The sequence below is a fragment of the Triticum aestivum genome, chromosome 3A (assembly GCF_018294505.1).
Source record: "Triticum aestivum cultivar Chinese Spring chromosome 3A, IWGSC CS RefSeq v2.1, whole genome shotgun sequence".
Lineage (NCBI taxonomy): Eukaryota > Viridiplantae > Streptophyta > Magnoliopsida > Poales > Poaceae > Triticum > Triticum aestivum.
In genome coordinates this window covers 51,081,059-51,094,048 of record NC_057800.1, presented here as the reverse complement: position 1 = coordinate 51,094,048, position 12,990 = coordinate 51,081,059, and the positions used below count along the sequence as shown (strand labels likewise).

The 12,990-nt window shown below is 42.3% G+C and overlaps 1 protein-coding gene across 1 annotated transcript; it reads left to right on the top strand.

Annotated features, from left to right (window-relative positions):
* The first annotated feature begins 5,788 nt into the window (after window positions 1-5,788).
* Window positions 5,789-7,729, top strand: LOC123057835 (NAC transcription factor 29). Its single transcript, XM_044480715.1, has 2 exons — window positions 5,789-6,407; window positions 6,856-7,729. Exons 1-2 carry the CDS (start codon window positions 5,865-5,867, stop codon window positions 7,372-7,374), a joined length of 1,062 nt encoding a protein of 353 aa, XP_044336650.1. The 5' UTR covers window positions 5,789-5,864; the 3' UTR covers window positions 7,375-7,729.
* Window positions 7,730-12,990: the final 5,261 nt, after the last annotated feature.

Sequence of the window (12,990 nt, the reverse complement as noted above, 5' to 3'; positions counted from 1 at the left end):
ATATATATATATATATGTATTGACCCCCTTCTTAAAATTAGATGTTTCGGATGCGGGATGAACTCCTAGCACCAGATCGCATGCGAGCAATTCAAGAGGAATTGGCGGCATTCTTTCTTGACCATGTGATCGCTGAAGACGGAGAATACAATGTGGACCACGCGTCCGTATTTTAGGAGATTATATATTTGTAAAAGATAATTATTGTATATATGTAGCCGGTAGTGTCGGATAGATATACGAGAACTTGTTTGTTCGGCCAATCTCTCGGAGAAGGAGAGGTGGTCGATATCACTTCTCTCTGTATGCATATATGTTCATGACGATCTTCTGTTTGCTTACTAGCTAGCTAGCGTGTCTAGCTAGTCCTCTCTATACGTATGTATGTATGGTACGTAGCGTCGACCAAGCACGGACAAAAGAGAGGACACTTCTCTCTATTAATTAGCTAGCTATAGCACAATATATGAAACACCTAAATTAACCCCCCAAAACCCCCAACCCCCCCCCCCCCTTTCAAAAAACAAAAAACAAAAACCACAGCCACATAAACGCTGACGCGTGGATGCCTATTGGTCCCGGTTGGTGCCACCAACCGGGACCAAAGGCCCTCCTGCCTGGGCTCAGGGGACAGGCCACGTGGAGGCCCTTCTGTCCCGGTTCTGGATTGAACCGGGACTAAAGGGGGAAGGCATTAGTACCGACCCTTTAGTCCCGGTTCACCAACCGGGACTAAAGGCCCTTACCAACCGGGACAATAGACCCTTTTTCTACTAGTGGTCACGAGAACGACAAAAATGCATGTTCTTGTGGCTGGCCATGTACGTGCCTATAGTGATCAAGACTCATGACCTCATGAGGGCTGCTACGGTAGCAGTCAAGTGAACGGTACCACACAAGCTTTCACTGTATAATCCATGACCATTAATAAGTCCACTAGATCGATCGCCAGGTTTGAAGTTTCCACTCCAAGAAAACGGGGGGAAGTACCAGATGTAGCATATATTCCGTCCGTCCCACAATATAAGTCGTTTTAGCAAGCTATATTGTGGGATGAAGGGAGTACCTGAAAAGTGCCAATCTGGTACTGGGTGCGGCCAACCATACAATGAATTTTGGTTCTAAAAAACAGATCATGTAAGTTTTAAGATGTTTCATAATAATCATACATGTGTAGAGAATGAATATAAGTACGTAGACGTGCCAATTTTCAGACTTAAACTTGATCGTTTGCGGGCAGTGCAAAAATCACAGGTTGGTTGTTTCCGCACTTGTAGCTCATACCGCTCCTTGACCGTTTTGCTATTCCTGCACCAAGCACAAATGGCCATGCTTAAGTTTCAATTTTACATGCACATACTTGTTTCGTTTCTGGGTTTCAACAAGTTTGCTCCGCTAAATTCGCAAAAACGAAAAGTATGGTCTCTTGAGACGAAAGCCTAGAGGCAGCAACCTCACAGTGAATCGTCAATGAATGCAGGAGGAAGAAGACTTCAGCACCCCCAATGATTTTGAAGCATTTTTTAATTTGTGTAAGATTGTTTTTTATGAAGATTTGTGCTAATGATGCATATATCATGAAAACAGACTCCGTCTTTTCGGCCTGTCGACACGTGCATGCGTGTCTTGCTATCGATCTCTGGCTATAGCTGCTGCTTTAACCCGAATGCGATGTTTGATAGGTACGGGGATGATCGATCACCGTCCATCCGTCCGTATCATCGACCGTCACGTATTGCATTTCTTTCCTCCAATTTGGCGCTAGCTGGGTAGCTTGTTTAGCGCGCTAGCCACTCATCGTCCACTCGATCCTGACCACGTGTGCCTACATGAATACACTAGCAATAACTAAGTACGTGCGTGTGTTACTAGGAGATATCGACGCACTTATCCGAAAATACAGGGAGAGATGCCATTTTGCTGCTAAGATAGTTACCGTTGCTCTTTGCGGAAAGTACCTATCTACCCAACTCAAAAACTTACCTATATATTATTGATGTACCTTCATACTTTACGGTGCTATACTATTCATGCACCGGTCACCAAAAGGCACGAAAATCTCCACAAATAATTGTGATAGGATGCATCTCAAAATTTAAATCCAAATTGCAACGATTTACGCCTTCGGCGGGCACAAAACACACAGGTGCTAAATGGAATTTTAGCTCTAACCGGCGTACAATCAATTTTGACTTCCCTTGAAAACAAGAAGACCTTTTACCTCTGCACATGCATGTATGCCATATATACATCAATTTTGGATATGATGAAGTACGCAAGGATATATACATACTCTCTTCGTTCAGAAATACTTGTCTTAAAAATGGTTGTATCTAGAACTAAAACAAGTCTAGATACAACCATTTCTAAGACGAGTATTTCCGAACGGAAGGAGTAGAAAATAATTTCAGCAGTGTTTGCATGCCAAACCGTGTATGATGGCTAAAAGTAGCTCGCATAGCACGAGTGGATGTCATGATCGACAACTAGTCTCCTGCATCCTTTTCATCGAGGGAATTAACGGGCCCCGCTCGAGCACCTACACACACGTGTGCATGCATATGACGATGGACCACCGGCTGCATGCATCAGCGGTACACGTAGATCTAAGCTAGCGACGAGTGCAATTAATTTGCCGCTGGAATATACTCCTGCTCAAGGTGATCTAGCTGTAGGACCTGCTAAGCCTACATGCATCCATGGCCGGCACGTAAGAGACTCTGACAGGCCGGCCGGGGTGCACACGTGGACAGCGCGGATGCATACAAGATGGAACAAGAGACGGCGCCGTCACGCCTTGTGCAACGTGATTAACTGTCCCTAAAAGCACGCACGTGCGAAATGGATCAGATAGATAGATATCTATAGATAGATGGATGGATGTTGTAGTACTGCTGGTAGCATGCATACATGCATATGTTTGCTTAATTATAAGTATATACGTTATACTAGTGCCTTACGAGGTTTCGAGGGAGAAATTAAGCTGCATGCACATGCACTTCCTAATGAGACAAATCTCACACACAACATTCTCTTCAAGTAGCTGGCTAGCAACCTCCATACTCATGGTTATTTACGTGTGCATACAATGGCTTCGTATTAGGTCTATCCTACACAGTTTCAAAAGATATGTATCTTTTTTATGATGGTGTTAGCTCCAAAGGTTGTCAGAATCAAGCAATCGGATTGGAGCCCTGATATAGTAGACTCGCAAACCATAGAATCTTCATTAGTGGAACCGTAAAAACATAGATTTCACTAACTGGAATCACAGAATCATATGAGTCAGTTTGGATCATAAAGTCGTAGAATCGTATTAATAGAATCGTGATTTTGACAGCCTTACTTCACTCGATTGAAGCATACGGACATGTTTTTCTCACCCTTGATAACAGTGTAGCCTCCGGATATGACCTCATATATGCCATACTACTTTTTTATTTATGGTTCCTGTAAAAAGATGTTTTTATATTATTCTTCATATTTGTTGACTGTGTGCATGCTGTTATGCAGAGACCAGGTATTCATTGAGTGTTGTTATATCACATTGATATAACATTTGAATAAAAAGGGAAAACAATAACTAGTGCTAGCCCTTTATCGGTCATATCATGGGAGTAAGAATGAGCAAAAGCAAAACGATAAAATTGTATACTCCCAAACCATGTCTACTAGCTAGAGCTAGCTTTTACTTTTTCCAGGGGTTTATCGGTCATATCCCAAGTGAATCAATTGATCTTATACATATAGTACATGATTTAGTTGATGTGCACTATTTTTTCAATCTGACCTACGCAGGCAAATCGATTGAGTAGTGCACAGTTCACCAGTATCTTGTACAAAATTCGATATAATTGAAGACTCGGTATATTCGCACGGCTTGATGGAATTGTCCGTAGATTAAACTATCCATATAATCGATCAGGTGATGGCCCGGTCGTGCATATTCTTCTTGTGGAGTAAGAGTAGACGAAAAAGCTTTCTCCAAAGTCTCCAGCGACTTTGGACTACCTAGCTTAGCTAAGCCAGTTTAGCACGCAAGCCAATCATCATTCCCATGTACATCCCATCACAAGGCACAAAAGTCAAATCCGGCCTAAAAGGATATATTAATGGTGTAAGCTAATTTCGTCTCATAGCTAGCGGCATCGCTGACAGTGGTGACATAATCATGGGTAAAATTTTACACTTAAAATTTATGATGACGTGACAGAAACTAAATAATAGTATAAGGAGATATATGAACTTGCATTTAGATGACCAAAATACTATGTACAAGCTCTAAGGTGAAAAAACAGCCATTTACTGGAACTTAGATCTTAATTCTACTGTATTTACTGTAGGAGTAGTTATATGGTGAGCAGGTTTTCGTTACCACAGGGTAACCGCGTTTCTCAGTCCCCCCCTTCCCCGCCGTTAGGTAGTTTATTGCTCGTAAAATCCTCAACATATGGTTCACAATAATGTAACAAAGAATAAATAGGGAAATAAGAAACTTTTATGTACATACACAACCCCATGCGTAAGCTAGAGAGCAACTAAAACATTCTGAGCGGTTGTATACATTCAATGATATTAATGCTTTTTTTCAACAAGATAATGCACTCGTTATTTTGAGATGCTCCAATGAAGTTGAGCTTTCATTATTTTCGATCTATATTGTGGTTCATGCTCTAATTAGCAGTAGGGGGGGGGGGGGGGGTAGGAGTTTCTACTGATATAATGATCTTATTGATTCAAATGATTTTCGCTTTTGCTAATCTTACTCCCACGAATTCGCATAAAAATGATGTTTTGGACATGTCTTAAGTCAAACTATGAAAACTTTGACCATCAGTATTAACTTATATATTTAGATTTGAAACTTGAACCATATGCATATAATAGACTCAAAGAGTATTTTTCATAAATATTATAGTTGTGTCGGTTGTTATACATATATGACAATAGAAACTAGTTGTCAAACTTGCATTTTAAAGACCGTGTTAAGTCCAAAAATGCGCCTTTTTATTAAGTTGTGGGAGTAGCTAGCTGAAATTTCTGTGGACTCAATTACTAAAAATTGCACACTACCAATTCTGAAGTTTCACTCTTGAAATGTGCAAGTAGAACCTTATTGAACTTTTGAGCTTGCATGGCATATAGTGACATAGATGAGAATGATTAAATCTTGATCTAAATGCTATGGAGATATTTAAGCAATTCTCAATCAATCAATTAGCAGTAGGGGGGTAGGAGTGTAGACATAGCCCATGATTTTCCGATGTTTGCATTCCAGCGATGAATATAATGTTCTCAGATATGTCTCAGCTAGCAGCAGATGACTATGCATGTGAATGCATGCATGCATAGGAATATGGAGTCAATGAGAACATACATAAAAACACCTGGTATCCATGTGCTATTCCTATATATGGTATTCCTGTGGGACCATCAACACTTCCCGGTCCTACAACATCGAGCTTAATATCCATCTTTTCCAATCATTTGCACAATTGATTTCTTCGTCCATTCATTTTGCTCATGTCTTTTTCAGATTTTTCCACTCTCGTTCTCATGTGGCACAAAAAAGAAAGAAAAGATTCCAACAAATTAAAGATACTAGCCAAGTGTGAGCACTGATGACGTGACATGGATGGACACGCACGTACGGCAGGGCCCTTGCAATCATCATCCCTCTCGTCACCGGCGGCCAAGAATTACAGGAGCCTGCCATGCACCGGAGCACCTCAGCGCCTTTATAACCGTACCCATCGGCTCCACCTCCGAGAATTTCAGTTCTCCTCCGTCTCGACCCACCTTCCCTTCCCTTCCCCCTCACCCCGCCCTGAGTCTCTGACCGAGCGTTCGGGTTGCCACTTGCCATGACGATCGAGCTGCAGACGAGGCCGTCGCTCCCGGCGCCGGCGGGTGCGCCACCGCGCGCGGGCACGGGTCTGCCGCCGGGGTTCCGGTTCTACCCCACGGACGAGGAGCTGATCGTGCACTACCTCCGCAGGCGCGCCGCCGCGGCGCCGTGCCCGGCGGCCGTCATCGCGGAGGTGGACATCTACAAGCTGGACCCCTGGGAGCTCCCGTCCCGCGCGGTGTTCGAGGGCGACAACGACGAGTGGTACTTCTTCAGCCCCCGCGACCGCAAGTACCCCAACGGCGTTCGCCCCAACCGCGCCGCCGGGTCCGGCTACTGGAAGGCCACCGGCACCGACAAGCCCATCACGGCCGGCGGCGTGCCCGGCGGCGAGGTGGTCGGCGTGAAGAAGGCGCTCGTGTTCTACCAGGGGCGTCCACCCAAGGGCCTCAAGACCAACTGGATCATGCACGAGTACCGCCTCGCCGACGCCCACGCCGCCGCGGCCGCGCACACTTACCGGCCGCCCACGCGCTTCAAGGCCTCCTCCTCCATGAGGGTACGTGCTAACGTTCATGCATGTCTCTCTCGGTTCTCTCCATCATTTTGTATCTTCATTTTTTCTACTCCTTTAATTCCATGTTTTAATGCTCTTCTAGATTACGAATCTTTTCTGCGGTTCCAAATGATCGAAGCGTTCGAGCTAGCTAGGAATCTTTTGCTCTCTTCTTATTATTGGTTGCGTTGCGTGTGTGTGGATGACAGTGAGTTAAGCTCGACTGCTCGAGCAAGCAACTCATCTGGTCAATGAACTTGGCAGCAACTCACCTTCGTGGTTTCTTTTACCCATGGGATCTTCTTACCCCCAGGAAAGAGACTTGCATTATTACCCTAGCTACAAGCTACATCCTACTAGCTAAGCTACCTGTCAAGCTTAGCAAGCGACTGTTTGTTGCAACATACACGCACACACGTGTGGTACTGATTCTCCTTGTGCATGCGTGCAGCTGGACGATTGGGTGCTCTGCAGGATCTACAAGAAGCCCAACCCGCAGCAGCTGTCGCCCTTCTACGAGCCGTCGCCGTCACCGTCGCGGTCGTCCATGGACGCCAGCCTCGGCCTCGGCCACCACCACCACCATCAGTACCACCACCACCAGCAGCAGCAGCAGCAAGAGGACACCTCCTCCTCCTCCCGGATGCTGCCGAGGAATCCGTCCGTCTCCGACTACCTCGTGGACTACTCCGCCGTCTCGGAGCTCTTCGACAGCATGCCGCCGCCACCACAGCCGGAGACTGCAAGCTCTGTCGGCCATTTCTTCCTCGGCACCACTGCTGGCGCCAGCGACGGCGAGGCCAGCACGGCGCGCAAGAGGCAGGCGACGGCGGACAGCAACAACGATGGTGAAATGTCGTCGTTGCACGCTTCCAAGAGGTGGTTGGGTAGCGATGGGTCCATGACGATGATGAACGGCGGCTTCTCCATATTTGGGCCAGACCAGCCTTCCCAGCAGGACAGGATATGATCCATGCTACCTTGATAATTAGGGCTAGGAGAAAGGTAGCTAGCGATTTGACTATTGCCACACTATAGCTAGTTGATTATTCACAGATGCCGATCGATCAATGGATCGTGGGGGATATATATTACTCATGCATAATTTGTAGATCAGGCTAAATTAGTACAGTATATATATTGTGTAAAGTTAGTGTAACATACTATTATATAGGCCGGACTAGCTAGAAGAAGAACACAATTATCTTCCTAGATAGCTAGAACTGATTGTAGATGCATGTCTAATTTGTGTGTATGTATATGTAGGGTGAACTAGGGTGTAAACTGTAAACATTCATTGAATAAAATTCTTATTAAGTTTGAAATTTCTTTCCTTATTTATTGTAACCAAGTCTTGGACTTTTGGATGAATCAATTCGAGCATGGAATACTAGCAACTTAGCATGCATGCTTTATGTTAGGGGAAAGAGACGTGCATAATTGAAGTGCATGTACTTTAAAATAAAGAGGAGAGAGCAATGGCTTGTCTTTTGTTCTACTCCCAGAAAGGTTGGATTCCTTGAGAAGTCATCGCACCCAAGGAAAGACGAGTTGATCGAGAGAGACACCCATGTAAATATGTAGACGAACAAGCAATAAGCTAAGCTAGTTGGGAAAAAGAAGAAGTAAAAATTATTAGAAAAAAAGACATATGCTGATATTCCCATGCATGGACACCGATGGAAACTAGTGTGTGTCCCACCTAAGAGTTCGGCACCACAAAATTCTATGTAGAGCATGAAAACATTTTACTGGAAAAAGACAAATCCAACTATGAATAGTACCAAAAATCAAATTACAAACACCATTACGGTTCAATTTCTAATTTTTTTATTTTGCTTCTCCATACGTAGGTTGAATCGTTTTCAGAATTTTACACATTGTACAAACATATCTTATCAACTCACTTAATATTGTAAGAAAAATGAAACCATATAGTGGTGATATTGTGCATTGGCAGCACCGGGAGTGCTTGGGCACTAGATATCCTCTCTATGGGTCTGTTTAGTTTCAGTCATCAAACGGAATGGCACGGGTCCGACCCGTCCCAGGGCCACATTCTCGCGTTTAGATCAGGAACGGACTAGAACCCACTCGTTCCCCGAAAGAGAATATTCCACCAATATCTGGAACACGCTCGTTTCTCCAATTTGGTGGAACGACGCGGAACGGCCTCTCGCCCACTCCACCTCCCCTACCGACGCACTCTCCGTCTCCCCCAACCCCTCTCGTCTTCCGTCGCTCCCCCGCGCTCCTCTCTCCAAGCCCGATGGATGAGCAGCGGCGACCAAGCCATCGGATCCACAGCTGGGCGCGGTGACCAGGGAAGCGGATCCACAATAGGGCGGTGACGTCCTGATCTGCTAGGAGACGGCGGCGACTTGACGTCCTGATCTGACGAGGCGGCGGCGACCTGATATGATGAGGCGGCGGCCATCCCCTTGCGAGCTGCGACGGCCACCTATCCGGCTACCCCACGCAATCACTGCCCGTCGCTGGCTGCAACAGGGAGCAATTTTTCTTGATTGAAATCCAATCGAATATAAATAGTCACGAAACTTTGAGCAAAATTTCCTTGATTGTGTGCCCATTCATGATTTTTTACCCGTCTATGTCCTCTCAATAAGAAACAATTCAATGTAAATATTCAATTGAAAGAATACCATATTTGATGTCAAAGTACAATTTGATATAAATGCTATGGTCATATTGTATATCTGTGCATATGAGACGCAGTCTCATCATGTTTTGAACTGAATTCATTCCATTCCATCACTCAAACTAAACACTGAAACGCAACCATTTCATTCCATCAAATATCTCAACCAAACACACAAACAGAACCGACCCATTACACTGGAATGGAACCATGACATTCCATTCCACTTCGTTCCCGAACCAAACACACCCTATGTTGACCTATGCTCACCATTTGGCTTCATATGATGACATGCCGTATTTACTTGGGTCGTTGAAGATATTTGTAAGCAATCAAAAACATCAAGATATTTGCCATGGAGGATACTAGAGAAGTTATTCATGTCAAAGATAAGAAACTTCTAGATCATTTAGAGATTACACATGAGTTGATATTTCTTGCGGTGGTTCTAGAACACATGTTTGGATAAGTTGTGTGGAAAATTGTAGAGAACTCTAGATATAAGATATTTCTAGGGGTTTCTTCTAGGGTCATGGTGGAGGGTTTTGGATGGTTGCCACCTGACACCAACCCAATAGTCATGTTCAACTCTAAATAGGGGTGGCCACACCCCTCCTAAGATAAGCCAAGCTAAGCAAGGTAGAAAGAGAACCAAGGTAATTTTAGGAGCCGCTATGAATGAGAATGGTAGATAGACACCAATGAAGTTTGTACCAGAGCCACCACATAGTGGGTTCCCTACAATTGGTATCATAGCAGGGCAGCCCGGGTCTACATATATGAAGATAATGCAGATTCCATTCTCACAAATGCAAACCTGTGATGTGAAGAGCAAACTCATGAGGCACATAAACACTAAGATTACATGGTCATGAATAATACAGTGTCATGCTCATATTTTGTACACATGACTCAATTGTGAGATCTACTCAATAAGGAGAAGGATAGCAATCCCCAATATCACTATCTATTCACGTCCACTCCTATGAGTGATGCATCGCCCTAACAATATATCTACACTTTGTTTGCTATACTTACTAGTAGAAGTTGTACAAGTAGTTAAATGTTATCAATGACAAAAGGTAACTAAATGTTGTGTAAGGTAATTAAACAACCATATAATCATGCATGTATCTAATCATTGGATATATCTCAACAATTTATTTGAGAATTATATATGGAGCAATGCAAGATAGCCACATGGATAAACATTTTTTGTAGTAGCATGGATTGAATATTTTCTGTATGTATGCGTGTAACTGGCTGCCGATTCATGATGCCCCATCGATTTCTTTTTATTATGATTATACCAACTGAATACTAGCAATATGAATTGGTAGATCACCGGTAGATAAAAAAACAATGGGATGGTAAAATGATACCTTGATCAACCATGCACGTTTCATTATTTTTGTTGTTTGTTCACCATGTGCATGCATGGTACTCATCATTGAGAATTCTCTCACGTAATGCAACGGAGTAATATAATGCTATGAGTATATTTAATCGGCCTTTTGCTTGTGCAATCGATGTGCACTACGTATAACTTGAAGGGTTCAAGCAATCCCGATCCATCGGAATGAACACGCTCAAAATTAAAAAAAAATATTATCTGCCAAGTGTTTGACCACTACTGCAAGTGCCAAGTAGCTAGGTAGCAACGAGACAGCTCCTTAACCTGCTTCCTAAGACGAAGCAAAATCACACGTTGGATTGCTACTTAGCTCAAATAACTGATTAATTAAGCACTTCCTTGTGCTGAAAGCAAAGTGATGCCCCAGAAGCTATACAAGTGATGTCAACCGTACCTAGTGGCTACTTAGCCGAGCTGCATGTGTACGGATATACCCTCGTCAGTTATTAATTAATCAACTGATGATGTATGAATGGCTTGGAGAGTTGACAAATTACTGACCAAGTTGTGCTTGCTGCCGCAAAGGGAGAACCTTTTGAGGACCGGGGATGTTGTTTTTTAACTACTACTCTCTCCATCCTAAATATTTGTCTTTCTAGAGATTTCAACAAATGACTACATACGGAGCAAAATGAGTAAATCTACACTCTAAAATATGTCTATATACATCCGTATGTGATAGTCCATTTAAAATATCTAAAAAGACAAATATTTAGGAACGGAGGGAGTATTAGATAACTGCCGATGTAAAATGGGGCATACATATTTTGTACGCACTTATCATGATTTACCTGTCATTTTATTGATAGTTTGTAAGTGTGATTACACAGTGGTGGCTCCACGTGTGTTTGGTGTAGTCAGTTGACCATACAGTATTTGTGCAAAAGCACCACATATAAGTAGAAATCAAGCAAAAATAATAATAAAATCATATAAACACACGTATTTGGTCACAAATTTGAATTGACGTCACAACTTTAAACTTGTGGCTTAGCCATAACGTGCCAAAAATAGACCGTCAATTAAACTAGTACTTATTGACATACTAAAGAAAACATAATTTTATTTGCTAAACTAAAATGACATGAGATAGTTGAGGCATTTTTCAAGAAAAACCAGTGAGAAGAATCGGAAAAACCGAAAACATAGGTGAAGTGGGGAGGGGCCTTAAGTGTTGTCTTAAGTAGGAAAGACAGTACTTAATAGAAGTAGGTTGCTGCAATGACAACATAGTGCTATTGCTTCCTAAAAAATGCTTTACTATCCTAAAAAATTACATGAAAAAACATGTTTTTTATTCTTCTGCGAGAGGAACAGATTTATTTCTCGTGGAGGCACATACTTGCTTTCACGAGAGGCACAACTATGCCTCTCGGAAAAACAAAAAAAACATGTATTTTTTCCTCCGAGAGGAACATATTTGCTTCCGCTCATTTTTTTATATATTGGCTAGTAGAGCGGTCTCTCCTACTAGCCGACTGGGGGAGACAAGGATATGGTGGAAATCACTAATTAAGGAGTACTCTTTGCAAATGTCACTCTCACCTTCTCAGGTTGTGACAAGTGACCTTTTTAAATCGTTCATTAAAGCTTTCAAAGACCGCACTACTAGGCCAGCCCACTATGTCCAGGCACTAGTGAGAGGAACATGCGATCTAGTTTAACTTAACAAATATGTATTTTTAAAATTTCACATTAAGTCACTTGGTTTCTTTTTGGTTTTTGTTTTCTGTGTTTCCTTACCCATTTTCTTCTGGTTTTTGGTTCTCATATTTTTCCTTTTTTGCAATACATGTATACTTTTCCTATACATTTGTACATTTACATCTAGAACATTTTTTGATACACGTTGAAATTTTTTCTAACACATGCTTTGAACAGTTTTTCGAATAAATCCAAGATTTTTAATATACACAAACCTCTTTTTACATTTGTAGAAAGAAATTAAGAATAATTCACAAACATTCTTTTGAAACATGTGGATATTGTTTTCAATGGCACAAGCATTTTTTTAAATATAAGAAACATGTTTTTGAATGGTATGGACATTTATAAAATAGTCTCAAACTTAGTTTTGAAACGTGTGATTTTTTATAATGTCAAAAAAAAATGAATGGTAAAACATTTTTTGGTATTGTATAAATATTTTCTGAAAATGTTGTGGGTTTACTTTTGAAGAGCGTGAACACTTGTATAAAGGCCACAAACATTTTTTAAATGGTTTTGTCTGCTTTTGTCAATAGCTTTTGGTCTATACATGTGTATTTCGATTTGGGATCTGAAATTTTTTTAGTGATTATGGATACATGTCCTTTGAACATTCCCAACAAAAATCAGATTTTTTTTGAAAGTTTGGAGCATGGAGCACAGGATATGTACTGGCGGCACGCCACGTGAATGCAAGCAGTTGGCATGGACAGGAGCCCGCCTCAATAATAGAGGCAGGTGTGGCGAAGTGACAACTCGGGGTCATTTGATATTTTGAAAAGAGAAAAATATTGACAAAACGTAAC